Below are 27304 nucleotides of genomic sequence, written 5' to 3'. Positions count from 1 at the left end.
TTGAAAAGTTAATTTTCTTTTGATTGTTGGAGGAGGAGAGGCTATGATCTTTCCTGTGTCCTTATGTAGATGGATCTTTTGTTGCTTAGCGTCCATAACATCCAATATGGGCTGTATCTCTGATGACTCCTCTGTAGCTGGAGCATATCTACCACCGACAGGTTTCAGCTCAGAAAGCTTGGATACAGAATGCTTGAGTCGAGCCGAAAATGTCATCTCCAAAAGAGCTGTTACTTTTTCGGCTCTGAGGCGGAAGAGTCAGATTTTTGGCTCTGTACTGAAACAGATGTGGCATGCTGTTTGTTGGGAGCCAAATGCATTTTGGTCTTTTGTTTCTGTGCAGAACCCGAGGGTTGGTCATCCGATTATATTTTTCAGGTCCGACCATGGCTCGCAGGCAGTGGAGGACCAAAGAGCAATGTAGAAGTCTTTTAAATTGTCTTTGGGCAGTGAGATGGGGCTGGTGTACTCAGGTACTGCGCCGGTTGGATGGATTGGCTGTCAACATCGGAATCTTGATCAGAATGAGAGTCTGTGATGGAACGGTTGTATGCTGTGCTACTTCTTCTTGCGCCTGTTTGTTACCGAAGATGTCAGGTGTGTGCTCTGATGACTTGGATGCCATCTCCATTCAACACGCTCTTCCATCCCTAAGAGTCTTTTTGGATCGAAACGACCGGCAAGCTTCACAGTTTTCTTTTATGTGATCCAGAGACACGCAGAGATTGCACACCAAATGTTGATCAGTGTTGGGAAATTTGGCGTGACACCGAGGGCAAAACCGAAACAGAGTCCGTTCCATCAGCCTAACATTGTTCGACTGAAGCATGTCGAAGTAGGCCCAAAAAGGGCGAGGTTACCCCTAAGGATGTGTAATCGACCCTGACGACTACAATCGGATTGACTACAAGAGTGGAAAATGCGATCAAAACTATACCAATGTTTATAGAAAGTTAGAGAAAAGTTCAGCTAATACCGAACCGAGATATACCGGAGCGAGAGGAAAGTTGTCTGAACCCGACGGCATAAAGAAAACAATCTAACAAAGGCTCATGCGCAGTATCACTGAGAGGAGGAGTCACTCAAACCCGTGACTCGGTGAAAAAACTTCTTCAAAGAAAAAGAACTTGTAACACTCCAAGCCCAACACTAGATGGCGGACTTATGCAAAGCATGTGCATCTAAAGTTACATATGCCATCAAACATATATATATATATATATAAATATATATATATATATATATATACATACATACACACACACATATCCTCACCATCCTCACCAAGAAAGGGGAATGAAAGAAAAACTGAAGAAAGGGACTCCGTTTCTAAGACTGTGATCAAAATAATTCTCCTAGTTTTTTATATACTCATGGTACTTTCCCAGTTCTGACCCACAGTAGTGATTACTATCTCCTCAAGACAAAAACATATTTATTAGCTAGGCAAATCCATTGGGAATAAAAAGAAAGTACTAATAATATTTATATTAAGAGACACTGACATCCTCTGAATCCAGCATAGTAAAATGCTGTATTCATACTATAGGCTGCATAAAAATACCAGGTTTGCTAGTTGTTGCCAAGCTGTCATGCGCATTAATGTGCCAAAAAGCATGGGAGTCTTTGTTCTTGGCTATTGTCAGCAGGTCAGACCATTGTTGCGATTCCCAATGCTCCTCGCTCAACTTCAAAATTGTTTTGTAAGCCTGTCTTGCACCAGGTATGTCTGTTTGCCCTTGTCCTTGAGAGCATTTAAAAGGCTTGTCTTTGCATGCAAACAAGCACTATCAAACCATACATTTTGCATAGATATCAGCATAATAGATATTAACCTATTTTTATGTTTAATTGCCTAAAAATGTCCAGTTTTGAAATTAATCTTACATGGTTCTGAACCACAGAATGACCATCATTGTGTGTAGAAGCCAGAGCCTGTATATCAGAAATTATCAGAAATTATAGTACCATTAATCTATGCAAGTGTGTAGCAGATAGGTTAAATGGGGTGGAGGGGTAATATTTTATCTAAGAATATTAGCTAAGGGAATGCCTTGTATGAAAAAATCACTTATGAGGGTCGAAGACAGGGGGTTACTATTATGTTGCTCATAGGATTCCAATACTGAACATGAAGAAAAATATAATCAATGTTACTAAGACAATCCACCTTCTTGTGAGTGGGGCATGTATTTTTATCTGATGAAGAGGTGCCATTGCAGGCAAATAGGCATAAAGAAATGCTGGTGAGCTCTGGGGCTGTGTTGGGCCACCTTATCATTGGATAAGCTAATAACTTAGTTATACCACATATACCATCCTCCTATACTATCAAATCACTGAAGACACTCAAACACTCATATGTGATATTAAAATCCCCAGCTACAATGGAAAAATGGAAGAAAATACTCTTATCTCTTATTTTTCATATTGCCTCTATCATTTGAATAAAGCCACTGAAGACCCAATAGGAAATTGGCTAATTTCAGAATTAATAACCCAAGGTCATGCAAGGCCATGTCAATTAGATTAACTGATAAAAAACGTTGACCCCTATTGTAAATACTGCCCGATGGGCATTCCACTCTATCGCACTATGCTATAAACTGTGTATTCGGAAAAAGATAAGGCAGGAGTAGCCCAAGTTGCAAGATACAAACATGATGGGCTTCCATAAACTTAACTCAAGCCACATCAGTAAGTCTTGAATTGAATCATATTATATTCTATATAAAACCTTAAGGGTTGTGGAATACACTCCTTCAAGGGAACATTGCTATCCATGACTGCATTAGGCATTATCATCGCAGTCAATTCACTTCAGCCAGTGCAGACACTTTGACTACCATGGATTGCTAAAATAGCATTTGGTTTTACAATAATATTTTCCTTAATCACTGTTTGTTTTCTAAAGTGCCAGGGGATGCAGAAAAGGATTCAGAGAACATAATTTGAAAGGTGGATCCTATGGGACGGTAGTGTCCTTTGGATAAAGGTTAACAGACCCTCATCAAGTTCCTTACTTGCAACAAATTTGCTGCAGGTAGTCATATGGTTCATGAGGGAAAAAAACACATTTTTTGGAAAATGTATCGAACAGGATTACACAGTAGTAATGCCTTACACTTCTATTCCTAATGGATAATTCTTTTAGTCAGTGTTCTTAGATTATGAAGTTTAATCTTTGTGGGAACCCTTTGGAGGTTAGAAAATTCCTACTATTTGAACTGAACAATAATTATAATTGACTACATATGTACTAGATCTTAACAGATTGCCTTTATCATAGTTTGGCTAGCGGGCACACTTACTGACTTTCGGATACAACCTAAGCCTCACTACATTTAATGAAACACCTGATGTCACTCTCCCTACTGATTTGTTCATCAGCAACAAAGTGCCATCTTTACCAACTGCAGGGACTCTATCCTTTTTTTGGTTATTTAGCATTAGCTATCACCTTTTACCTGACCTCTGTGGCTAGTTTTTGCTTGAAATTCCGAGTTAGGGGTTGACTAGTGTCATTACTTAATTGGTTATTATTACCGTCATTCACTGTATTCAATTGCGGCTGATGCTTGATGTCTGAAGTGGACTTGCCTTTGTTTCTCTATTGTGAATACCTGGCATTTGTACTTAATTATTCCTTGGTATCTCGAAAAAGGCTTTAAGGAGCACATCCATCAGGTCCAGAATTAAATTCTTCCTATCATTAATCTATTTTTTTAGAGAATCTTTGGCTTTCAGCACACTATTATTCCCAATCTCAGAATAACTGGCATCTTATCCAAATGGGCAAGTAGTCTTTTTATATTCATTTTCCTTATCGCTGTCTGTCATACTACAGTTTTGAATCACCTAAGCTGTTATTCTATAGGCATGATACACTCCCCATAGAGGTTTTGATTAAAGAAGGATTCATCCTTTCTATTGCATTGTTTAAAAACTGGGTGATTTTTCTTGTCAACTGTTTTTTCCAACTATAATTGATCGTTTGATAGAAGGGTTTTTGTTTGAGGACCCATTTTTTTCCTGTATGTTCAACATGGTTTCCACTCTCACAGTTACCTCATCTATTTCAGATAAGGCTCAATTCCCGGCTGCATGCTTGGTCAGGCATTTGAAGCTGATGTCTAGAGGTTGGCTTTCTGTGGTTTTCCTTTTTCCCTTTTCCACTTAGTATGCTAGAACAGACATAGCAGATGAGTTCAAAAAACAAAGGTACTGAGACAGACTATAAAGCAACTTCCAATCAAGAACAGCAAATAGCTTAAAATATTTATGTTATGATATAGCCAAAAAATAGAGTGATATAGCATTGATACAGTACGTCTCTTCATTGCAAAACACTACACAGTCCTTGTTCCAGACCACTGGTTCAAATATCAATCAATTACCACATGGCTGGAGGTACACAACACACTCTTGTTTGAATAAGCATTAGGAATATATAAAAAATGTTTAGCCTAAATGTATTTTGAAATACAGACAACTTAAACGGTTACGGCTGAACTCCCATTTGCCAATAGGTAGAGCAAATGCGCACTCTTCATTGGGCAAGCTCGACTGGTTTGATTTGATGGTCACACCTAGTCCAAATGCCCACCCCATCACAGCATGACCAACAAATGTGTTAAAAAGTGGCATAACCAGCTTTCTCCAAAGTTCACCTTACACGAAATTACACGCTTCAGGGGCCACAGTCGACTGGCTTGATGGTCACACCTACTTTGAGTGGCCATCCTCTTGCCAGATTTATGAAAAATACTTAAACGTATTGCTTTAGGCACACAATCAGGACACTCCAGAAACACATCTTAGTTGAGCTCTCCTGGTCAATAATAGCAGTGTCTGGGCCTACGAGAAAATTAGCAATATGATCACTACACTGGACACCATGAAAACGTACTGTGATGCGAAATAAAACATAAGATAAATGGTACCTTAGTATCCTGCCTTTATATGGCTTTTGCTGGGCATGGATGGGCCTACCCTTAGCATAAGGTTCACAGGGACGCAGCCCAAGCATCTCCCATATTGCAGGAGTCAAAGGCTCCATTTGAGTCCCAGGTCATAGGTAGGTGGGATCACAGAAGGTTGCTGGAGCTTGAAGACTTTAGCAATCACAGCCCAAAGGCATGAGAAATTATTTCCACTCTTTCCACAGGTTTTGGTGTGTTGGGGCATCATATATATTACACCATCTTTCAAATAGTAAATCTGGTTTGGCAGTTAGGCACATGTGTGACCTCTTGTTTTTTTCACTCACTAGCACCTATTCTGAATAAAGATGCATTGAAGTAGTTTAATAGGCAACTGCCAGTCTTAATTTTATTGTCCATTATTCAAAATCAATGCTGAAAGCTGCCGAAATGTTGGCCACAATAGGGAACTACAGTTGCCATCTTATAAGTAGTAAACTCTGATTGACCTTTATCTAGTTAAGCACTTATGTGGTTCAAAATTGTCAACCAACTAGGCCTTTTCTGAATAAAGATGTTTTGGATACAGAGCTCTATAAAGTTGTGGCAACAAATAAATGGTTGAATCACCTTCACATGTTTCCTATTTTCTTGTTTGTTAATGGACTGGTGAGTACCTCTGTTGCCATTGTTAGTAGTTCTCGTTCTGATTTAAATTCGACTAGGTTATCCTGTGAAATGATATACAAGTTATGTTTTGGCTCCAGTGCGGAAAGTTGTGTGCTGTGAATCTAACTGATATGTCACAACTATGTGTGATGGTCTGAGCAATGTTGATTGTCAGTTTTATTATACTGTATTGTATTTGCATTTACATAGTGCTTATTACCCCTGACGAAGTATTATAGCTTTTTATAATGGGTAGCAGACTACTCCATAGCCTAAAGTTAGTGGTTAATCTAGTGGTTACTAATTATTGCTGTAGATTTGTTGGTCATTGGGTTAGTCTTGTGCTCTAATGAAACTGACGTTTTCTACATTTTCAAGTGGTGATGTATTATATTAAGAGGCTTTAGGTGTATTTTGTTAGAATTATTCAATGTAAGTGGAAAAAGAGGAGTGAGGAAACATGGAGGAGAAGGTTCAATAGTATGAGACAGCAAGGACAGATTAAACGGAATTAACCATTGTGATATATGGATGAGTAGATTGGTTTTGGTGTTGCAGCAAGAGTTATTCCAAATGAGTTTGTGTTCTCTAAGGAGGGGTTGGTTGTTTTATTGGACTGTACTAGACAGTGAGGTGGCAGGCATGGGTAGGTTATTTTCATGTAAGTGTTTTGGGAATGTTGAAATAGGATGTGTTAGTTATTGGGTTTATAGTTGGCTGAGGGATGCACCCTGTCCAAGTAGGGACCACAATCCTAGTCAGGGTAAGTCACAACAAAACCTAAATTATCCTGTGCTCACCCTCCAGTAGCTTGGCACAGAGCAGGCAGGCTTAACTTAAAAGGCAATTTGTAAAATATTTCCGCAATAACTCACACAGTAACACAGTGAAAACACTACAAAAAGTACTCCACATGATTTTAGGAAAATAGCTAATATTTATCTGAATAATACAAGGCCAAAACAACAAAAATCCAATATTCAAAGTCAAGATATCACCTTTTAGAGGTTTAAGTAAGTCTTAATGCATAGGAACAAATTGATGTATCTCTTTAGCACGAAGTACCTGGGATGCGTAAAAAAAGACGGTGTGGTCCGCTGAGTAGGTGTGGCATCGAAAAGTGAAGCGATACCTTGATTTTTCCAGCAGAGCTAAAGCTGTTAGAGTAATTTCATGTAACTATAACTTGTGCCGTTAGGTCATGCACAATTTTCTAATCAATAATATTTTTGCAAATGTTTCACTGATGATATCAATGATGCTACAGAAGGTGTCATGAATGCTGTAATATGTGGGGTAATTAGCTGTGCATGGCAAAGGGGTGAGTTACCTTAGGGCACAAGTTATAGTTACTTGAAATAACTACTTGTAACAGCTGAATTTCTATGGTTTTGTGCATGTAAATTCAGAATCTAACTATAACATCCCTGTAACCTTTGTTTTTTTCAGTGAACGTCTGAAGTTTTTTAAATGCTAATTCCTAATTAAAACATCCCTTTAATCTAAGTTTTTCCAATGCATCTCTATTTTTTTTTTTTAACACAGTGGGGTGCTGGCCGGCGGACCTGCAGCCAACCCCATGTGCCATGTGCGGCAGGGGTTGGCTGCATGGCTTGGTCTGTGGCCAGGCCCTGTGGCCAACCCTCTCAGGCATTCAACCCTGCGTCACTCACGACCATTGGCTGTGCATGGTAGAGGTTGGGTGCAGGACCTGTCCCTGGCCAGGCCCCGCAGCCAACTCCCCCAGGCATCCAACCCCACGCAATGCATTGCCTTTGGCCTTGCGCAATGAGGTTGGCCAGTCTTGTGGCCAACCCCCAGGCACATCACACCACGCACGGCCTGGGGGGAGAGGTTGAGGTATAATTTTGTTTAAGTGAGCATCTGTACCAGAATGCATCCTGACCTGTTTATTTATCCAAGAAGAGGCCACAGTTTTTGTTCAAAATTTCTAACCAACTGGAGTACTTTCTACTGGCTAATTCGAAAATGTTACCTTGTTGGTTAAATATATAGTATATATTTCACACCACAGCTGAGTGAAGGACCCAGAGATAATGTCTCCAGTGACCTTCTGTGGCCATAATTTTAACAAAGTGATTGTTCCTCAAGCATCTCCTCCCCTTTTCTTTATTATTTAAACCATGTCCCCCTCGACATGGCCCACCCAGGGGCTCATAAAACACCAGGTGGGGGTTTCTGCGTTTGTTTGTTTTTTCTGCCGGATCCGCAGATTTCCGACGAACATTTTTAGAAAATGTTTTTTTGCCCTGGCCAGGTAAAGAGGGACCCCAGCACCAAAACTACAGTGTCAGGGTATTTCTACCCTGCCCCCTCTTCTTTATTTTTACTTTCTTTTTGGGACTCAGCTGAGTCCAAGTCCCAAAAGGGCTGCCAACACATACTGGTTGAAGTGTTGGCAGCCAATCAGATTTTAGCACAGGGACTGTCAGATCCAGGGCCGATCTGCATCCCTAGAAATACACATTTATTTTTTACTTACTATCTCAAAAACTACTGAACGGACCAATTCACAGAAAGCACGCTTCCTGGACCAAGAGCTAGCTTTCGGACAACTTTGATGTAATTCCATCCAGAAGTTCAGGCTGCAGTTATGTCTAAAATCTCTATGGGAAATTGCATGGGGAAAACTTGCTTTGGAACGCCCCTTTATCTTAGCCCATGCTTGACGAATCACCCCGAAACTCTCAAGACAGCAGCTGAAGTGTGTGGCAAACTAGTTTTAAAAATTTCTTGCAGATTTGTCAAACTGCACTTAAGTTCTTCGCAATGCTTATTTACCCATTCTATTCTAATTCTATTGGGATTCTGCTAATGTCATCAGTGATACCTTTCTCGTTATTTTAGTTTTTTAGTGAAACATTTTGTGTTGTACATGACTCAGGGGCTGATTCAGAACTTGGTGGATGAGCTACTCTGTCACAAAGTGACAGTTATCCCATCCGCTGAAATCTGAGTCCCATTATGAGACTTAGATTTCAACGGATGGAATGTCCATCACAGTTGTGGCGGAGTAACCCATCCGTCAAGTTCTAAATCAGGCCTTCAATATCATTGATTTTTTTAGCATTGCTTTAGAATAATAAAATGCTTAGATATTGGGGCATATTCGCAGAGGTAAATTTAAATATAGATTTTACTCAAGAGTATATTTACTTCTACATTTAAATGTAACTTTTCACTTTTTTGCTAATCACCAATTCAGAGTTTAAATTGTAATTTAAATGTCAAAATAACTTATTTATTTCAACATTAGTTCCTATGGGATGTTAGTTTATTTCCCTGCCTTCATGGTTTTCTATAGTGTTGCCTTCATGGTTTTCTATAGTGTTGCAGTACCTGTGAGCGACCATGTGTGCTGCTTGACCTACTCCAAGGCTGGGCTGGAGCACATTTATATCTGTTTTGACACCTTTAGGGCCTTAGTAACTTCAGAAGTTTTGTTTGTGAAGTTTTACTGTGTTCCTCCCTAAACCCCCTCCTTAAATGTCCCTAAGCCCCTCCCATTTAGGACTAAGTATTCTCCATTTTCCAACCACTCCCCCTTGTCCCTCTGACATTTACTACTGAAACGTATACCTACATATGCAGAGATCTCAGACACTGTGGGGGAGATATCCACAGAGAAACGATAGGAGAGTCAGAGGGGAAGGACTCCACACGTAGATTTGTTTACAGCATTTTCTGGTACATGCATAAAATTACTGTAGTACTATTGTACATACTTTAAAATGTAAAACTCTGGCCTGGTTTGAATCTTTCCTGAGAAACCCCAACTGTTGAAGATCAGGACTAATGCACTTCTCATCCAAACGTGTGCTACACAAATCCACATGCATCCAAACATCAATTCTTCTTAATCTCTGCATGTAGACCCTAATATTGAACTTCCACAACTAAAGTACAGCCCTTCACCAAAATGCAGACAACATGAAATTTTACTTAAAATCCTCCGTATTAGTGGATACTTAACTCCTCAGAAACTGCGTATCTCACCTTAAAACTTAAATGCATCAGAACGTCATCCTTCTTAACCGACGTAAAACAAAATGCCTCCTCCTTTCAACTTCTACCAAAAGCAGATTTGACCCAAGCTTCTTGGATCTCAAAACCATCATCTGGACTAGTTGAGGTTTATTGTATATTTCCTCTGTGTTTGGCCCAAAGGCCTATAAGTGACTCACTGGTGTTTAGAAATATCACTTGAGCAATTTGTATTTACATTAAAGCACCAGTTGATCCTCCCCTTGCAACAACCGGGCAAGCGTTTTCCAATTAATCACATTCGGCGTTAGTCCTGGTTATTTGTTTTTTGGACACAAGGTGGCCTATAGACCTGAGGATGGTTCTGTTTAAATTGTAAAAGGGACCTTAACATCATCCAATTTAAACTTCATAGAGGTCGGCTTTAGTTGGGAAGATTAACTTTGGGCATTTCTCCTTGAGCATTCGGAGGAAATCACTGTACCTCTATGTTCTCTTGATGTCATGTGTCTCCCCTATTTTCTTTTGTTCTTTTTTGTATGTAATGTACGTTTTTTTTTTTTTTGGGATGAGCTGTTCGCTCATAAAGGGGTGGGGTCATCAATAGGGTTGTACAGACATGATGTATATAGAACTTTATAATTCTTTTCTGTCACAAATGATAAGATCATATACAGATACCCTCTCTGAGATTTATTTCAGTGATGCACTAGATCCAGTTTTGGGAAGAAAGTCCTTTCTGAGGATTAAATATTTTTGGATTGATTCTTGAGGCAACTTTGAGTAAATTCTCCACACACCTAATGATTTTACCTCTGCAGGGTTAATGGGAGGAGTCCACAGTAAATGTGACCATGCTGAATCTTGCCAGACACCGATATTCTCCCTAGGAGCTCGAATTGTGTTACTAGTGAGCTTCAAGAATTTCTGACAAGCCTATTTCTGGATGTCCAACAAGCAAGAGTTAAGGTTGTAGACAGAAACGGGAGCAACCTTGTCCAGACTAATTGTTAGCAGTTTATCATATGCCTACATTACTGCAAGACAAATGTTAAACAGAAGCGATGAGAGAGGTGAAACCTTCTAGAATCCATATATGTCCCAGGTTCTTTTACACTGAAATTTGGGAGGGCTACTTTTTAGGCCTGGTTAGTCAAAAACGCTGTCCTTCTCAGTCGAGCTTCTAAATGCACCACACATTAGCACTGGTAACTTTTAGGTGAGAGTGGTCTTCTGCAATTAACTGCAAGTACAGAGTTTCCTGCCGAGCAAGACACGGTTCTTGTGTTTCATTTGGCACCAGGAGAGAAAATCAGGCTACCATAGACTGGGCAAGCATAGGAAAACCCAAAGCAAAAAGACATTGGACACAGATGCAGAGAAAATTTGAACTGTTCAGAAAAGGTAAAAAGCACACATCAAGGGAAACTAAGTGAGCCAAGTTTCAGTAGCTGACAGTTCAAAAAAGGAAACCTTTGAATTTTGATCTCCAAACTCCATGGTACCCACTACAATGTTTTGCCCTCTGAACGTTCACTGGTGAACAAGACCTGGAATGGTTTATTGTAGGGTGCTTGTCATTGTGTAGTGAGAAACCAGTTTCTGGGAGAATCCTTGCATTAGTAAGCCTGGCGCAGAATATTGCAAATCAAACTTTCTACTCCGTCAGGAGTCAACAGAGCGACTACAAGGCAGGTCTCAAAGGTTTTACTTAAATGGAATAAAGCCTTCTATGCTATTTTGTGAGTTGCATTGGCCTTTTAGCTCGAATAGATATCTAAACGTGTGTTTCAGAGTTAAATTAGGCATTTGGTGATGGATTCTAAAATAGTTTGCATTAAGAGGCAAGTGCTCTGTGGTTAGTAGGTTTTTCATGAATTCTAACCTATATTTATTTTTATCCAGTTGAAAACTCTTTCATATTGTATTTCAATCTGACTGTATATTTCCCCCTTAAGACCTCTATGACATGTATGTATATATGACATATCCTAGATTCCTTCGTTATTTCACCTTTCTCTTTGTTTGTGATATTTTGTACATCTTAGTTGTATTTTTCTCAAACAATATTACATTATTACCACGGTGGGTTGCAATTACATTGTATAATGAATAAATACTCTCAATTTATTCTGAAATGTTAATTATTCTCGAAATGATTCATCCAACAAGGCCACTTGGTCAGAGACACTGAGGAATTGTAAATGTGAACGATCGGTGAACATGAACAGTCTGATGCTCCAACCAATTTCTGAAACGTTATTTCTCCTCCCAGGGGCTACCTACTATCTTGCAGGAAATATTTCTGAAGTCACATTTACTCCAGTTTTTCTGAATACCTTCGAGCTAATATGCATCTCTGTTTTATATCTCCCTTTGTATTGCTCTTTCCACAATACACACTCTGTACAATGTAACATACTGGCTGGTAACAAACTTTTATTTCAACTTTTATTAACTGTTCTAACCTATTGTAATGCTTCAGTTCATCCGAAAATGTGAACGGTAACTTTGCTAATATTATACATAAAGTTTGCCAATACGCGTTTTGGTAGATCAGCTCCACAGAAGAAGGTTAACTAAACAAACATAAAAAACACTGATATAACCACACAAGACACGCTGTGAAGTAAAGAGAAAAACCTAAACGGGTGTGCCCTCTAAATGTTATAAACCACAGAGTAGTAGCCCAATGAAAAAGATCTGCAAGGTCTATAAACTGAGTGAAATATTTCTCCTGTCAATTGTAAGAACATTCAGGCATCTTTCATCTCTCCCCATAATCAATTACCATCAACCTTATTACAAACAACACAACGCACTACACCAAAGTGATAACTGAAGAACAGGGACATCTCTGTGTGGCCAGATGCCAATCAAAGCACCTAACAAGGTAACTGTCCTTATTAAAGAATACTTCTCTCTGCAACTTCAAATGTATTGGTGACCTCATGCAGAGTAACTCGAAGTTCAAATGGGGTTTAGGAGGTGTGAAGAGCTTTTGATAGTGAGGAATGAGCTTTCCTGTAGGGCTGCAGATTCTGTTGCCGGGAAGGTGGCTTTACAAAGGGTGGAGGCACCAACGCAGGCAATAGCAGTTGCTAAAACCAGGGCTTGAACAGGGATTGTTTCCTTGTGCTTCCCTGTGTCAGGTAGTTCACATTCTCAAATGAACCCATTCCATTAGAAAACAATTGTAACTAGCTCTATTTCATCCTACCACCCTACAATGAGACCAAAGAGAAAGGTCACCCTGGTGAAATATAAACTTTAGACTCACTCTGCAAACACAAGACAGTGCAGCAGAAGCTGGTGTTCTTTTAGAAAGCAGAACTGCAGACCAAGCCAGCTGCATTAGCCCGCTTTTTGAAGAGGAGAATCTATACTTACAGATATCTTTCTCGCTGCATGCAACCAGAAAAGAAGTCCTTTGAGCTGAAGCCTTCACAGCCACACAAATTTACTTAAACAATTCACTACAAAGAAAATACCCAGAAATTCAAAGACATCTTACCTGGAAACCACTGATCTATGAGCGAGTTCACATGGTCTGTGATAAAAGCCATTGCTGAGAAATCTCTCATTTCGGACTGACAAATCAACTTAATGCCTTCACTCTTCTTTTTATTCCAATAAAAATCTGACGATTCAACACTAGACAGCAAAGAGAAATGAATGGAGATGCTTAGCGACAATAGCTGGGTTACACAGAAGAGATCAGCGCCATAAGCAGTATTCGTGGTTTGGCTTAGGCTTGGTTAGAAATGAGATATGGATCATTACTGCCCAGATAAACTGAACTAGAGGAAAGTAGTTTCTAGTGACAGCCATGACGCAAGGCTACTAGGGCCTTGATTATGAGTTTAGCAAAGTAAAATTCCCTTCTGGAATTCCGAGCCACTCAATCATAAATGAGCCATTGTTTCTCCACCTGTATTTACACCATGTGCTGGAACAAAGGACCTGATTTTACCAGCTGGAAAATCTGGTTGGTAAATTTGCCTTGAGAAAGTGTGGCATTGCTCATTCGCTGACCCACAATTGACCTTCAGCCAAGGAATGGGGAGCAATCAATGTCATCCATCCATCCACCCAGCCAACATGGTCCCTTTCCTTTGTGATCCTCAGCACCTCCCTCAGTTTATCCTTCACCCACACAGAAGCAATTATACACATTTACCACCTGATCAGGGCAGGGGTAAATGTGTACTTTAATACCCCCAGAATAGGAACACTTTGTGGAATTCTGCCCAGTAATTAAAGGTCTGCAGTAGTTATTTCCTCATCCAAGCGGTTGATTTCTTGACTTCATGGTTGCACGGTAATAGTAGAGTGTTACTGCATAGTACTCATAAATATGGCTGCACCCCACCAGTACTGTGCAACTCATCACCACAGCTTAAACAATGAACAAGTTAGGCTGCTGGAAGGGCACTATCAGGCCACCAGAATTAGTTGCTCTCAAAGGACACTTACAAACTGCCCACTGACAGTGTGATCAATAATTGGTGAATTGAAATACCTGCTTTGGCAGGACAGTAAAACATTACTGATCCTTCCCCCCCCCCCCAACCACCCCATTTCCACCCCACTCTCAAAGATCATGGGCAGATTGCATGAGCTAGCCAAAGACCACAAACAGATCTCTTGAGACATCTATCTTTAGGGTTACTGAGAGTTTAACCAAGGTACCCACTTTAGAATCCACTTAAAGGTTGTTTGAGGTAAGTGGCTCCATAAAGTCAATTACAATTTCCATAAGGTAGTAGAGTGCAAAACCACCATGATATTGTGATAAGTGCCTTGCTAAGAGCCTGATTTAGAGTCTGGCGGAGGGGGTTGCTCTGTCACAAACGTGACGGCTGTCCCGTCCACGGTATTACAATTCCACTAAAGCCTATGGAACTTGTAACACGGCGAACGGGATATCCATCACGTTTGTGACGGAGTAACCCCTCTGCCAAACTCTAAATCAAGCCCTAAGTCACCTACTATTTATCCGATGTGAGAGCCTGGTAAATTAAGCTAGTGATTACTTGTGGTAACGTTACATAAATAGCTCTTGAAGTGTCAGTCCTAACACTCACATACAAAGCAAAAAACCTTGCTCCACAAAGTCACGAGGAAGCTCCCTTCTTTTTCTTTCTTTCCCTTTCCCTTCTACCTGCACCTCGAAAATAAAATGTTTTTAGTATATACTGCACATTTGAAAAAAAATGCAAATACCAAAAAACTCAACTACATGTTATTTTAGTTTAAAGCCCTGTTAACTAACCAACACATTATTTATAGTAGCTGCCCTATAACGTTATCTACTGCAGCCCTGTAAAATCGCCTACATGAGGTTTCATCCCTACAGTGTCCCTCATTACGAGTGGCCCAGTTATGTCCTTCGTTACGACTGTCCCTGTTATATATGCAATAATTACCGCATCCCAGAATCAGTCTTGAGGTCTTCAGAATATATGGGGTACGCCTATTGCAAGTTGTGTCCATAGAATGGGGCCCACTGTGCGAATTTTAGCGTTTACCACATCAAGACAATATTTTTCCCTTTTCTCCTTTTAAATTCCAGAAGTTTAGAGCTACCGAAATGTAATGGTGATTACAGTTTTTATCACACTTTTTTATAAATTGGTGTAATAAAAAATGCAAAATTCAAAATTCTTATTTGTGTGGCACCAGGATGAACTGCACATATCAAAAATGTTCGAGCCACTCATAATGAGCTAGCCTGCCAACATAGCCCAAGAATACCATGAGACAGCTTCTTGTTATTACCACGAACAAATCAAAATGATATAAAAGTCAAATACTGTAATCTACAAAACTAAGGGAAATGAACTGTAAATTAAACGTCAAGTTATTTGTGGAGCTATACTGTAACGTCATCTGCAGCATATCTGTTGTAACTGCTCTGTAAAGTCATCTACAGGTCACAACTGATAGATTGTCCAAGATTCCTGCACTGTGAAGTCACCTACACGTTACCTGTGCCTACTGCTCTATACAGTTTCCTAGAAATTATCGGACGTAATTTCACTGGAAGGTCACCAAGGATTAACTGCGCTGGAGCGCCTCCAAGCTGCTCTGAAGAGTTACCTGAGGTAGCCGCCCTCGAAGGTCACCAGCAGGCCTTCTTGCCAGTAGACAGTCTGTGTTCTCTTCACCCGGAACGTGCTGCACCGATTCCTTGGGTGTCCAGTAAAACTGTAAACAGCAACCTTTCTGTTCCTGGACTTAGAGGCCTTCTTGTTTTCAAAGAGCTGAAAGACATATATACATAGGATGCATCAATTGTGGAAAACCTAAAATGTTTCACTGCACCATTTGTTCGGAGCACTACACGATGAAGGAGCTGTTTAACAGTTCCTCTTTGTATTTGCTGAAAAATATATGTAGTTGCACAATAAACAGAATTATAGATGTTAATTAACAGTGTAGTACTCGAAGGAGGACACAAATCCAAAGGCTGAGCTTGGGCCCACTCCACACAGGAGAATCCTTCTCCAGCTTAAGACGTCTTTCCTATTCCAGGGATGTCCAAGAATGGCCCAGGAGTGCCACATAAAATATATTTACATACAAATAATCTAAATGAAATTAATCAACACAGTCTGTTGTTATCCTGAAAATTCGAGATGAGCCTGACTCTCATGGACCTACGCTTCACACCCATGTCCAGTCCTGACCATCACTGTTTGTGGAGTTAAACAAATCAACACATTTTAGACGTTTCTACTGATTTTGTTTCCAGCATCTGTTACAAGGGTTTTGCCTAGATGTAAACAACTATCTATACGTTCAAATCTGGACAAAGTGAGAAAAGCAGACCCTTCCACTTTTGTGGCATCCTGCTATCCATGATTCCTAGCCATCAGAAAAGCCCTCTTTAAACAACAAGCACTGGCAAAACCAGTATTTCTCGCCTTTAAAAACTATTGGTTTTGTCACTCTTGTTTTCCTTCGGCAAAAAGCATTTTGTGCCGATACAGTACAGAATTGGTCAAATAAGTGGGGGGGAGCACATAAGGGACAGAGCAAAACTGAGTGTGTGGTTTTGCATAGGATAGAAGCAGACTAGTGAGAGCGCAGCACATTGTGATTGGAGTCAAGGGGTAGTTTACAGAGGGTAAGCACGTGAGGAGAAAAAGACACATGAAAGCGCAGAGGGGCACAGTGACAGTGGGTTGCAGGGAGCAATCACATGAGGGAGACGGGGGGGGGTTGGTTTTGGCTTGGTTGGAAAGCATGCACACGACTACACAAGGGAGAAGCAACATGGAGCACAAGGGTTGGGTGTTTCCGGGGACGAGAAGCACACGAGGGAAAGAGCAACTCAGAGTACAGGAGAGGGTTGTCCTGCAGGCACGGGAACACATGAGGGAGACTGCAACAGGCAACACAGGGTATTTTGGGTGGGGAAAAGAAACACATAATGGAGAGGGAATCACACTAGGCACCTGACAAAGAGAAGAAGACAGTGGGAAGAATTACACGAGGGAGGGAGTTGGAAACCACACACACTCTAATTGAGTACTTAACGAAAAAGAAACAAATAGTTCTCTAAAAATCAGCAGTGCAAGGATACAAGTCAGACAGTTGAAAAGATGACAAAGAGGATATGCTCCAGGGAAGGGTAAACACAAGTAAACCCATTTAATAAGAAGTAGGCGAATAAGAATAAAAATAAAAATAAACTTAACCAATGGTACAGCATAGGTTGACTGTAACATTTTTGGTAAGCCCACAAAAAGCATTTCTCAACCAGATAGCTTGCCATCTTTAGTAGGCATGATGTAAAACCAAATATTTAGAAAGATGAGGCTGTGTAAGTGTGAGAGAGAACCCCTCTTAAATCCATCTTTTTTAATTTTCATTATTTATGTAACAGTATCTCCTCCTGTTTTCTAATTTGACTCTTGCTTTTATGAGGGCATAGCATTTAAGGGTTTAATCCGTTTATCTGGTTGGGAGCTTTACTGGCATTGTTTCACAAATTATTTTAGTAGTAAGTGTTTTTCTTCGGAGACACAATTCGTACAGCATTCTCACACCTTCTACATCATATAGGTCTTCATTCATGAAGGTTTCTCGGTTCACCTCTTGTCCACCAGAGATGTGATTCTAAGGTCATGCTAAAGTGATCCACTGAACCAGGTGCAACCAACGTGGGCCCATGCTGGAATTTCAAGTTATAGACAAAGCAAACTTATACAAAGAGAAATGTAAAAAGACTTTTAATAGGAATCATTTACACAGTCAGTGCTAACTGTAAAATCTTACATGGATTTGGCTTTCTTGCAAGTATGTTGGACACAGCCCTGCCTTAAGCCTTACTGTCCGGCTCAGAAGGAAGTGTGTAGCCCTCCAAATACCCTAAACACCAGGTCATTCATGAGGAGGTCAGATTCCTATTTTCCAGCTCTTAGAAGTGCATCATCTTCCAAGTTGTGAAACACCACAGCACTCCCAGCAACTAACCTATAGATGCATAAGGTGACTTAGTCTGTAAGGTTACTGTGGAAAGAGGAAACTGGCACTAGATGTACTGGATCAGCATGGAGAATCCCAGGGACTCTCAACTCCAGAACTTGCACTAGGGGTTTGGTACAGGATTGTGGAGCCAATGCGAACAGATGGGACCTTTTGTCCCTCTCATGGTTCCCTTTGCTTGCTGTCCTGGAAGCAGATGTTTAGAAATAGACCCGGTTTTCCGTGATGATGTAGGCAGCGCAGGGATCCACAGCAGACAGTGTACCACTCTTTATAGGACGTTGTGGTTACAGGCAATAGCGAAGAAACCAGCAGCAGTTGGAACCTTTTAAAAGCACCTAATGATATTGGAAAGCAGGGGGACTAGGAACTTATCAGCAGGAGCCAGGATTCAGCCCCATCTATCAGCCCTCCATAAAAGGCAATGTGCAAGGATAACTCTGCATACCAAACTGATTAATGTGAACTGCATTATTACATTTACTTAGTTTGTACCTTTTGTCCAGGGAAGTTCAGCTGGGTGGTGATAAAGGGAGTAGTATCTGCATTGTGTTCTCTAAGAGGATGTGTTGCCTTGCTTATAGCTGGAGGTACATGCCTGGTAAGTATGCTCCATTTTGTTTCTAGGCTCTTTATGGTGTCTTGTTATTGTGTAATGAGAGAGAGAGGTTCATTTTTGCAGGATGCCTGATGTTGTTTTTCATAATGTTAGCGGGCAGTGGCTACTCCCCATGCTTAACTGATGAATACTTACACCTTGATGAAGATGTATGTATGCACATATGTTTGTGATATTTCAATAGAGCAAACATATCCAAAAGGCAGCGGAGTGTTCTACAGGGCTGACAACAATCAGAGTCAATGAGTAAGAGGAGAGGAAGATGGGTTGTTGATGGTTAATGCATTGTGATGTAGTGTACTTTAAAGAGGGGAATCTTCAACTCTTTCCTAAGTTCAAACAGCATTAGGGTGGCCTTGATCGATACTAGGATTTTATTCCAGATCCTGGGTGCGTGGATTTGGTTTGTCTGCAAGTTAAGCAAGGCCGCTGGTCGAGACAGTTTTCTAAATGATACAGCTGGTTTTGGTGAGTGTGCAGGTGGCATGAGGAGCCAATATAGGTCCATTAGGATGGTGGGGATGTGATCACATTTCTTCATTCCTGGATGAGACGTGCGAAGCATGCAGGATGCCATTAAGTGGTGTCAGTGTGGAGTCTGGGAGGCAATGGAGTAGGGCATTACCGCCATACAAATGAGAGAGTATGAATGTTTGAACACAAGTTTTGAAGTCCCTTTCTGAAAGAAATGGTTTGATTTTCTTTAGAAGAGAGAGATGGTATGAGGCCATCTTTGTGTGGCAATGTGTTTTTTGAGGGTCACATTGTAGTCTAGGGTGAATCCAAGTGACTTTGCATTTGGTGAAAGTTAAGGTTCATGCCACTGATACTGCCACTGGTAGAGAGGGGTTTGTACTATATCTTGTTTATTGTATTCTTGATTGGAGATCCAGGTCTAGATGACGTGCAAGCAGACTTTGTTACATTGGATATCTGTTGCAGGAGTAGACTTTCAAGTACAGTTGAGTATTACTGGCATATTGGTGAATCTTGATGCTGTTCTCTGTCAGAAGGGCACACAGCTGGGCTAATTCAGCCATATTTTTGGTAGAGAGGGGTTGCTTTTCCTCTTTCTTTGTCAAAGTTTATGAAGAGTCAGGTGTTCCACTACAGTTACCAGAATGTGGGGGGTATTAGGGAGTCACCTATCACTTTTAGATGGCATAAGAGTAGGAGCTTATGTTTCAGATGTTCGTTTTGAGCATTGGCAGTGTGTGGGATATTGAGGATGCTGGTTTTGCTATGGTGGCACATTTTCACTGGTGAGTTCCTGTTTGTTCTTTCTCCAAGCCAGTGGAAGGAAAGGGCTAGTAGTAACAGAGTTTACCCTATCTCTTATCCTTTGCGCTGTCTGAAAGTCTGGCTGCAGTCTAGGGGGAACTTGATGCTAGGTATCTAAATAGCACACGGGTCAGAGGGGCTAGAGACTCTAAGCAGGGACCTCTGGCCCATTTTATGCTTTTTAGGCCGATAACCTCTGCTAGTCTATTAGTGTATTGAACATCATTTGAACCATGACAATTACGTTTGATTTTTGTGTCCACTTCCACGTGGACAATGGTGTACATGAGTACACCCACTGCACATCACTTCTCTTATTACATGAAAAAGAGAGTCTGGGGTGTATGTGAGAAAGATTGCATGTGCACACAACTCCCCTGCAATGCTCTTCTATAGGTTCAGCTGATGAGCACCCTGTACAATTTCATATTCAGCTGAAAATTTGAAAGACAAAGTAGAGTATGTCATTGTTTTCTGTAACCAGAAAACAGCAGTATTCACTTACATGCAGATCCATCTCAGACAGGCTGATCAGCATTCGGGCTATAAACCGCTGCCAGAAACCAACTGGGACAAAACTCATCTTAAATAGCCTTTGGACACAATTTGCAGTCATTTGTCGTAACCCATGGATGTCTAACCCAGGCTTGGCAGGAAGGAGATGAGGGAGGAGGTACCTGGAAGAAAAGTGACACAGTGGTTCAGGATTTTACCAGATCTAATATACCAAATCTAATGCGTTTATGCTATGAAGAACAACTCAAGATTAACTTGCTACAAAGAAATATTTTATGAAAAAAATCTTCATATGTCCTGAATTTCCATGGCATGTGGCAGCTGTTAAAACCCAGATGTTAAAGGTGAAAAAGTAGACTACATAAATGGTTTGGCTGCAAACACATTTCAAAATGCCTATGCCTTTCTGCCTGCCTGTCCATTCACAAAAGGCAGGAAAGGTTATAAATAAGCCATGGTAGTCCTTGAGACTCAGCGTCTCATTTAAAGATAAAACTGGCCAATTTTAACCCACCACTGTGGTGAAGGCCCAACTCTGCCACATTTTGCCATGGAAGGGGAGCATTCTTTTGCTGCAGAGGAGGCTGCTTCACCTGCAGTTGCACAAGCCTCCTTAGGTGGGGCTATCTATGACAACAATTCCACCTCTGTCTATTTGAAAGTCATATAAAACTGTGAACTCGGAGAGCATCTGAGTACACATTGACTCTGGCCGGTGCCCAAAGCTCTCCTGCTATTATTAAATGTGTGAGCACTGAATGCTGAGGCAGTGTAATCCTGAAACCATTTCGGGCCTCTTTAATCCATTTCCTGCCACTCCCTGCCTCTTCAGCTCCCTCTTGCACCTTTCTGCTTTCTTCCTTTGTGAGATGTTTTCGTTTTTATCTTCCTCCGTCTTTCCCATACGAGTATTTTGCTTGCAGTAAATGGTTGAGGCAGAAAAATAAGTGCCGCCCCTCAAAAATAAGTGCCGGTGTCCCCGCACCGGAAACCACTGGCTCACATTAAGCACTGACGATGTTACTAAGTGCACTGCCCTGCTTACAGACGTGACTGAGAATATTTACTTTTGTATTTTTGTCATGTCTATGTAAAGTGTCTCTTGTGTATCAACATTTTGGTACTCAGTCTACATCACAGACATAGAAATACCTAAATATATCCGAGGATTGAACGTTTAATAGTGAAAGAGGTAGAGGAATCCATGCTTTGTTCGATGAATGCACGAAGGAGGGCTTTCCTTTCCAGCAAAAAGACAAATATTTCAGGAAAGATAACCACCATAAACACAAAATCCAACTGTACTTTAAATTTTCATTTTATTTTTCTAATTCAAGTTAACTCCGTTTACGTTTTGCTTCTTGTAAGAACCAACATAGTGAAATTAATTTCAAAATGAAAATGATGTATCACTCATTTCTACATGTCCATGTGACAATGTATACCATTCCTAAGTGAAAAACTATGAGGAATTTAAAGTTTTTCACGTAGGAATGGGGTGCAAAAGCGGAGGTGGTTGTATGCACAAATGATAATTGCATGTGTTTTTCCGCGCACATTTCGCCATGTTTTAGACTTTTCCTGGCGAAAACAACTCGACATGGGGGGCGTAAACTCGGTTTATAGCCGAATCGGGATTCCCGTAAATAATGTAAACGGGGGTCAGGGATTTTCATTCTTACTATGAAGAAAGTAACAGGGGGCTCAGGGATTTGTATTCTTTCTAGCGACCTACTATATCTTTCAACGAGCAATGACACGTTTTCTACCTTGCTGGCAATTCAGTCCGCAACCCTCTCAAAGGTAAACTAATCCAAAAGGCCGATTAACTGGAAAAGACAGACACACATTCCAATAACTCCGGAATCCAGATGGTTTGACTAGGAAGATTAGCTGTCATAAGCTTTTAGGCAACTTAACAAGAGTGGCCGTGCTGCCCTACTTTTAAAGGTAAGCAGGAATTCGCGTATCAAAAAAAGAAATCATAATGCGGAGCGCTTAGGAGCTTTCCATAAATGATCACAGCGAGGCTAAGCTGCTCCTTTCTCACTGGAGACTGACCATGCATGCCTGGGAGTTTATGAAGATGCTGTTAAAGATAACGGAGAAAAGTCTGGGAAAGCTGAGCTGTGACCTCGTGCACAGCTTTCTGTATCAAGATCAGATGGCCATGTAGAGCAGATGATCAATAACAAACCTAAAATCTGCATATGCGATGTACATAAAATTAAAAAATGCAAGTGAGTGGGTTAAAAAGATTTTCAATGTACTGGCTTGGTGCACGTAACGTTAGCGTGCAAGACTGACCGTCTCCAGGCAACCGACAATCCGTTTTTAATTAAAAAAGTACAAACTCCATGACCAGAAGGAACTATGAACACAGTGACATGGCCAAAAAGACCCGGACAATGCGAATGGGGCTTATGCCAGAGCCCGCTGAGACCTTTATTGCTGTTTATTTCTTAAAAGACATCTCCTTGTGGGCCATGTTTGATGGAACAGCACTATCCGCACCCCCTCAAAAAAAGTCTACTGCTCGGGAGGGTAGGGTGCCAGATACTGTGAATACGCACAGAGCTTAGAAAGTACTTACAATATTTCAAATGTAAATGAACTAAGGGAGATATTATTGATTTATTCCTAAAATATTTTCTTTAGACCTATGCAGACTTCACAACATTCAGGCATGCTTGCTGGACAGCTTCTACATCCTTCTACATTGGTGCATTAGTGACTACACCGTTGGCTGACTTTATTGAGGTGCATTTTTTTCAAGGTTACCTGCACTGAACCCCAGACCATCCACAGACTGCACCGATCGACAATTAATGGGATGTGCTGTAAATGGAATTTACAGTGGTGAGCGGGAGCTGCTCGGTGGGCTCACCAGGATCAGATGCCCCAGCCTATGTAGGTGTTTCACAAATGACGATATATCAAATGAAGCAAGCCATGGGGTCCATTTGTACCGCTGCCTGTTTCCGAGACATTATTGAAAGCTTGAGCGCTAGAATATGTCTTTTTGGAAATGGCATCAATGTCTGTATGAGTATTGGAAACCTGAAAAAAGACACTATTTGCATGGTTTACAGAACTGGAAGGTTAGTTAGAGAGGGAAGACATCGGTGCAAACTGATGCATCTGTGGTGGAGAACACCTAAATCCTTCAGCCAGTAAGGGTCGGGTCACTGCTGAAATCAGCTGGAGAGCTAACCTGACCTATTGTTAGCAAAGGTATAGAAATTATAACCATTACCTGTTAATAACCATTGCAGGGCGAATCAAGGGTAAAGTAGTAGCTTTCCATAACATAATTACAAGGACTAGCTGTGTTTCTAGGTTCCATGGTAGAAAACAGATTGTCAACTGTCCAGATTTACAAGACCAACTGGCATTACTTGTCAACCATTCCTTTCATGGCAAAATAAAGCAAACCAACAATCAGACATCACTGCATGGGAGGATGTGGTTCGTGGATCTTTAGAATGTGCTGATAAGGAGAATAAACCCCTCTGCAAGTTAGGCTGTCTGACGATCTGGTAACCAATTTTAGGATCATACGGTATGGAGAACAGATATTTGATCTGACCCAGAAGGTGTAAAAAAAAGGACCAAACTACATGAGGATTGCATAGATGGTGGCACGGAACATCAAATTCAACAATAATTTGCCCTATCATAGCATATTCCATTACAATCAATAAATGTACAGAAGGCGTGTGGTTCATTATTATCAAGGATCTCTACAAGAATATAGAATACTTAATAAAATGCTAACAATTCATGAGTTCCTTTTTCTTCCAGCCACCTAAGTAGGCATGGTTTCTAAGGGTCTAACTACTGAAATGTGCAAACTGTTAGCTTTGTAATTATGTGTTTGATAGTAATCTGTGTGGTTAAGTAGAGCTAAGTAGTCTTCAGTGTTGTTAAGCTGATTTTGTTTGCATGCAATCATATCATCTAAATCATTCCACCTCCCCAACTTTGATGACTATGTTTGATGCCTCTCAATGATGACTAAATTCTTACCGGTTATTAGCAACAGGAAGTGCAATTTCAAACTTTGCGAGAAACTGGAAATACTGTTCTTCGGTTTGTTCAGTAAACCCTGTGCCAACCAGCAGCATCCTGAGGTCCTCGGCTTTAATGACACCATTTTTAGCGACAGACTTTGAGCTTCTGATGTTAATTATTCTCTCCAAACATTCTGACAGCCAAACTGGATCAAGAAAATACAGGTTTCTCAAACCATGGCTCGTGTCCGGGAAATGAAGCAATGTTCCAGTTTCAATCAAAAAACTAATGGCTGAAATAAGAATCAGTAGTTTAGAAAAGTGCAGCTCTATTTCAGAAAACCACAAATGTACTTATTTCACTGAATCCACCTTTTCTTTACATTTTGAAGTATGCTTTGAAGCCTCTTCTATGAGGTCTTCTGTAGTCAACTATTGGGTCTTCTCAGTGTGAAAAGGTGCATTTGAAAGTATTTATAAACAATATCAAAGAGTAGTGTGCACCACTATTTGGGACTTTCATGTATGGTGCTACTCACATCATGAGGTAGTTTATGTTAATTTATGCATCTGTGAAATCCCAAATTAAGTGATAACCTGTTGCTGATTACCAGCTGCAAAGGAGTGTTTTGATCTCCACATTCTGGTGCAGGGAATCCTGTATTTGTACATCACAATTTACTCAAATATGGAACCTATATTGTAAAGTAGGAACTCCACATCAGGATGTACAGGGCACATTTATCACGTGTGCTGTTTCACAATCTTGATCTATAATGGCCCCTTTCAGATGATAATTAAGCTTTAGACTACAGAAAGGATGTTCTTTCAAGGTTGGGCCACCCTACCTTGTCTTCCCCTACTGTGTTCCAATTTAGAACCTCAGCCCTCTATTTTTGGGTCCGAAAAATAACTTAACTCTTTGATCAGTAAGTGAACTAAGTGAACCATCCACGTGCTATCGAAAGTAAACCAGTCAGCTGATGTATTTACATGAACAACTATGAGCCTGAATGAGAGTTTGGAGGACAGGTCACTAAGTAAGAACTTAGTAGTCTGCATGTCTGCTAAACTCATGGTTCCTCTACTCTTTTTAGGGTTGGGGGGAGCACCATGGTTCTGACTGTTGAAACTTTTGACCAATGACCCATTGGACATTGGACTGTCAGTCACAGTACCGCAGCCTGTCTGTTCTATTTAGAGCAAACCTTCCAAAATACTTTTTACTTCTTTGGGTCCACCAGGGCAACTCCTGATTTGGGTTTATTTGTTTAAAAACAAAGAACAATGCTGACTGGGAACATTAAACATGGCACCTGATCAGTAAAGTTTCAGTGCCTTCCATGGAGCCAGTGTGATGGAGGCTCTGCTGAAGGTGAAGAGATCTCCATCTGCCTCACAAAGATATACAAGCATGGTGGTCAGTGGCTCACCATGCCAGTGGATTACAACAATCCAATCCCCTGGTGGACTATCAGACTGTCTGCCATACTCTAAATTAGACTCTCTTTCTGCTTACTCTCTTATGTCCCCCAAGATAATGCAGCTGAGTTACTCAAAAAAACAGGAGCCTATCTGTGCCATAGTAAGTCAACTCAGATATGGAGCACTAGTTTGTCTGTGTAACATCCAATCACAAGCCTTATTTTACAGTGACCTTCACCCACGTTGAGAATGGGTATTTCAGGGTCTTCAAACCAAAGAACGGGAATTGATTCTCAATAAATGAATCTATATTAGGCCTGGGCTGCCTTACACGATAATAATGGGCGACTTCTCACCAGCAATGCAGGACTGCCTCTGTTTTGAATAGGGGAATAGAGTCAATAGCTAACCTGCCATCTGTGTGTGGACTCTAAGCCGGGCTAATCAAACATGATCTTAACTCCATAAATACTGTCAGGCTCCAACTTACACTCCACCCTGAGGTTTCTAGGCGCTCCATATCACAACAGAGTCTCAGAATGCCAGGAAGCTGTCATAATTGCCCTTTTTAACACTTCCATGAATCTGCTAATACCTATTTACCACTGGTACTATGGCCTGGCACACATCTCCAGGCTCCTTACTAATGTCTTTATTTTGGTTGTTGTGGCACAACCAAAGAAGTCCTACTTCGACCCGGAAAAGCATAACAAAAGACACTGCAGCATCTCCAGGACAGGCTGACTATGACAGCCTCCACCACCACCAGGACAGAAAGATTAATAGAGCCCTTGATCCACTTAGGCAGGTCGAGGAAGCTCACACTCACTTTCCTCATTCCCCTCCTCCCATACTTGCACAAGTGACCCTAAACACCTTACAGTGCAACCTGACCTGACGAACACACATATGCATGCAACACACACATACTCACACTTAAACATCACTCCTAAGCCTCCATTCAATGTTACAAAACAGTTTCTCTTACAACTGTGGTGGTTTCTACAAACAGATTTAAAGGTCAGAAGGTGACACACCTGCCTGGAGGTCCTCATAGTCCCGAATATCATTTCCAGGGCTCTTCTCTATTATTTGCTCAATCTGTAGGTCGGTGAGGTATTGGACATCATCAGTCTGACTTCTCCGCTGTTGTTCAGCCAGGATGGATTCCTGGAGGTTGAGGTAACTTTTGGGTACCTGCACATTCAAAAGAGTAAAGAAAGAAAATCACAGAACGGGAAGCTAATTGGTCACCGGAAGTTATGGTACATCACCTTTAATTAAAACACATGCACAAGTTCTGGTGGCAGTTGATGTATTTTGCAAAAAGCAAGGGCGATTCATCAAAATAACATTTG

At 40.8% G+C, this 27304-nt stretch overlaps 1 protein-coding gene across 3 annotated transcripts in view; it reads right to left on the bottom strand.

Annotated features, from left to right (window-relative positions):
* The window catches only part of LRRK1 (leucine rich repeat kinase 1), a 654776-nt gene that overhangs the window by 144556 nt on the left and 482916 nt on the right, over positions 1 to 27304 (bottom strand). For all 3 annotated transcript variants that reach the window (XM_069222803.1, XM_069222801.1, XM_069222802.1), the window contains exons 19-23: positions 26984 to 27143; positions 24538 to 24814; positions 20498 to 20669; positions 15699 to 15862; positions 13111 to 13250 (exon numbers count right to left, since the gene is read on the bottom strand). In XM_069222803.1, the coding sequence (XP_069078904.1) occupies positions 13111 to 13250; positions 15699 to 15862; positions 20498 to 20669; positions 24538 to 24814; positions 26984 to 27143 (913 nt within the window). The remainder of the gene's footprint in view (positions 1 to 13110; positions 13251 to 15698; positions 15863 to 20497; positions 20670 to 24537; positions 24815 to 26983; positions 27144 to 27304) is intronic.

The sequence above is a fragment of the Pleurodeles waltl genome, chromosome 3_1 (assembly GCF_031143425.1).
Source record: "Pleurodeles waltl isolate 20211129_DDA chromosome 3_1, aPleWal1.hap1.20221129, whole genome shotgun sequence".
In the NCBI taxonomy this organism is placed as follows: Eukaryota; Metazoa; Chordata; class Amphibia; order Caudata; family Salamandridae; genus Pleurodeles; species Pleurodeles waltl.
This window is presented reverse-complemented; position numbering and strand designations above follow the sequence as displayed.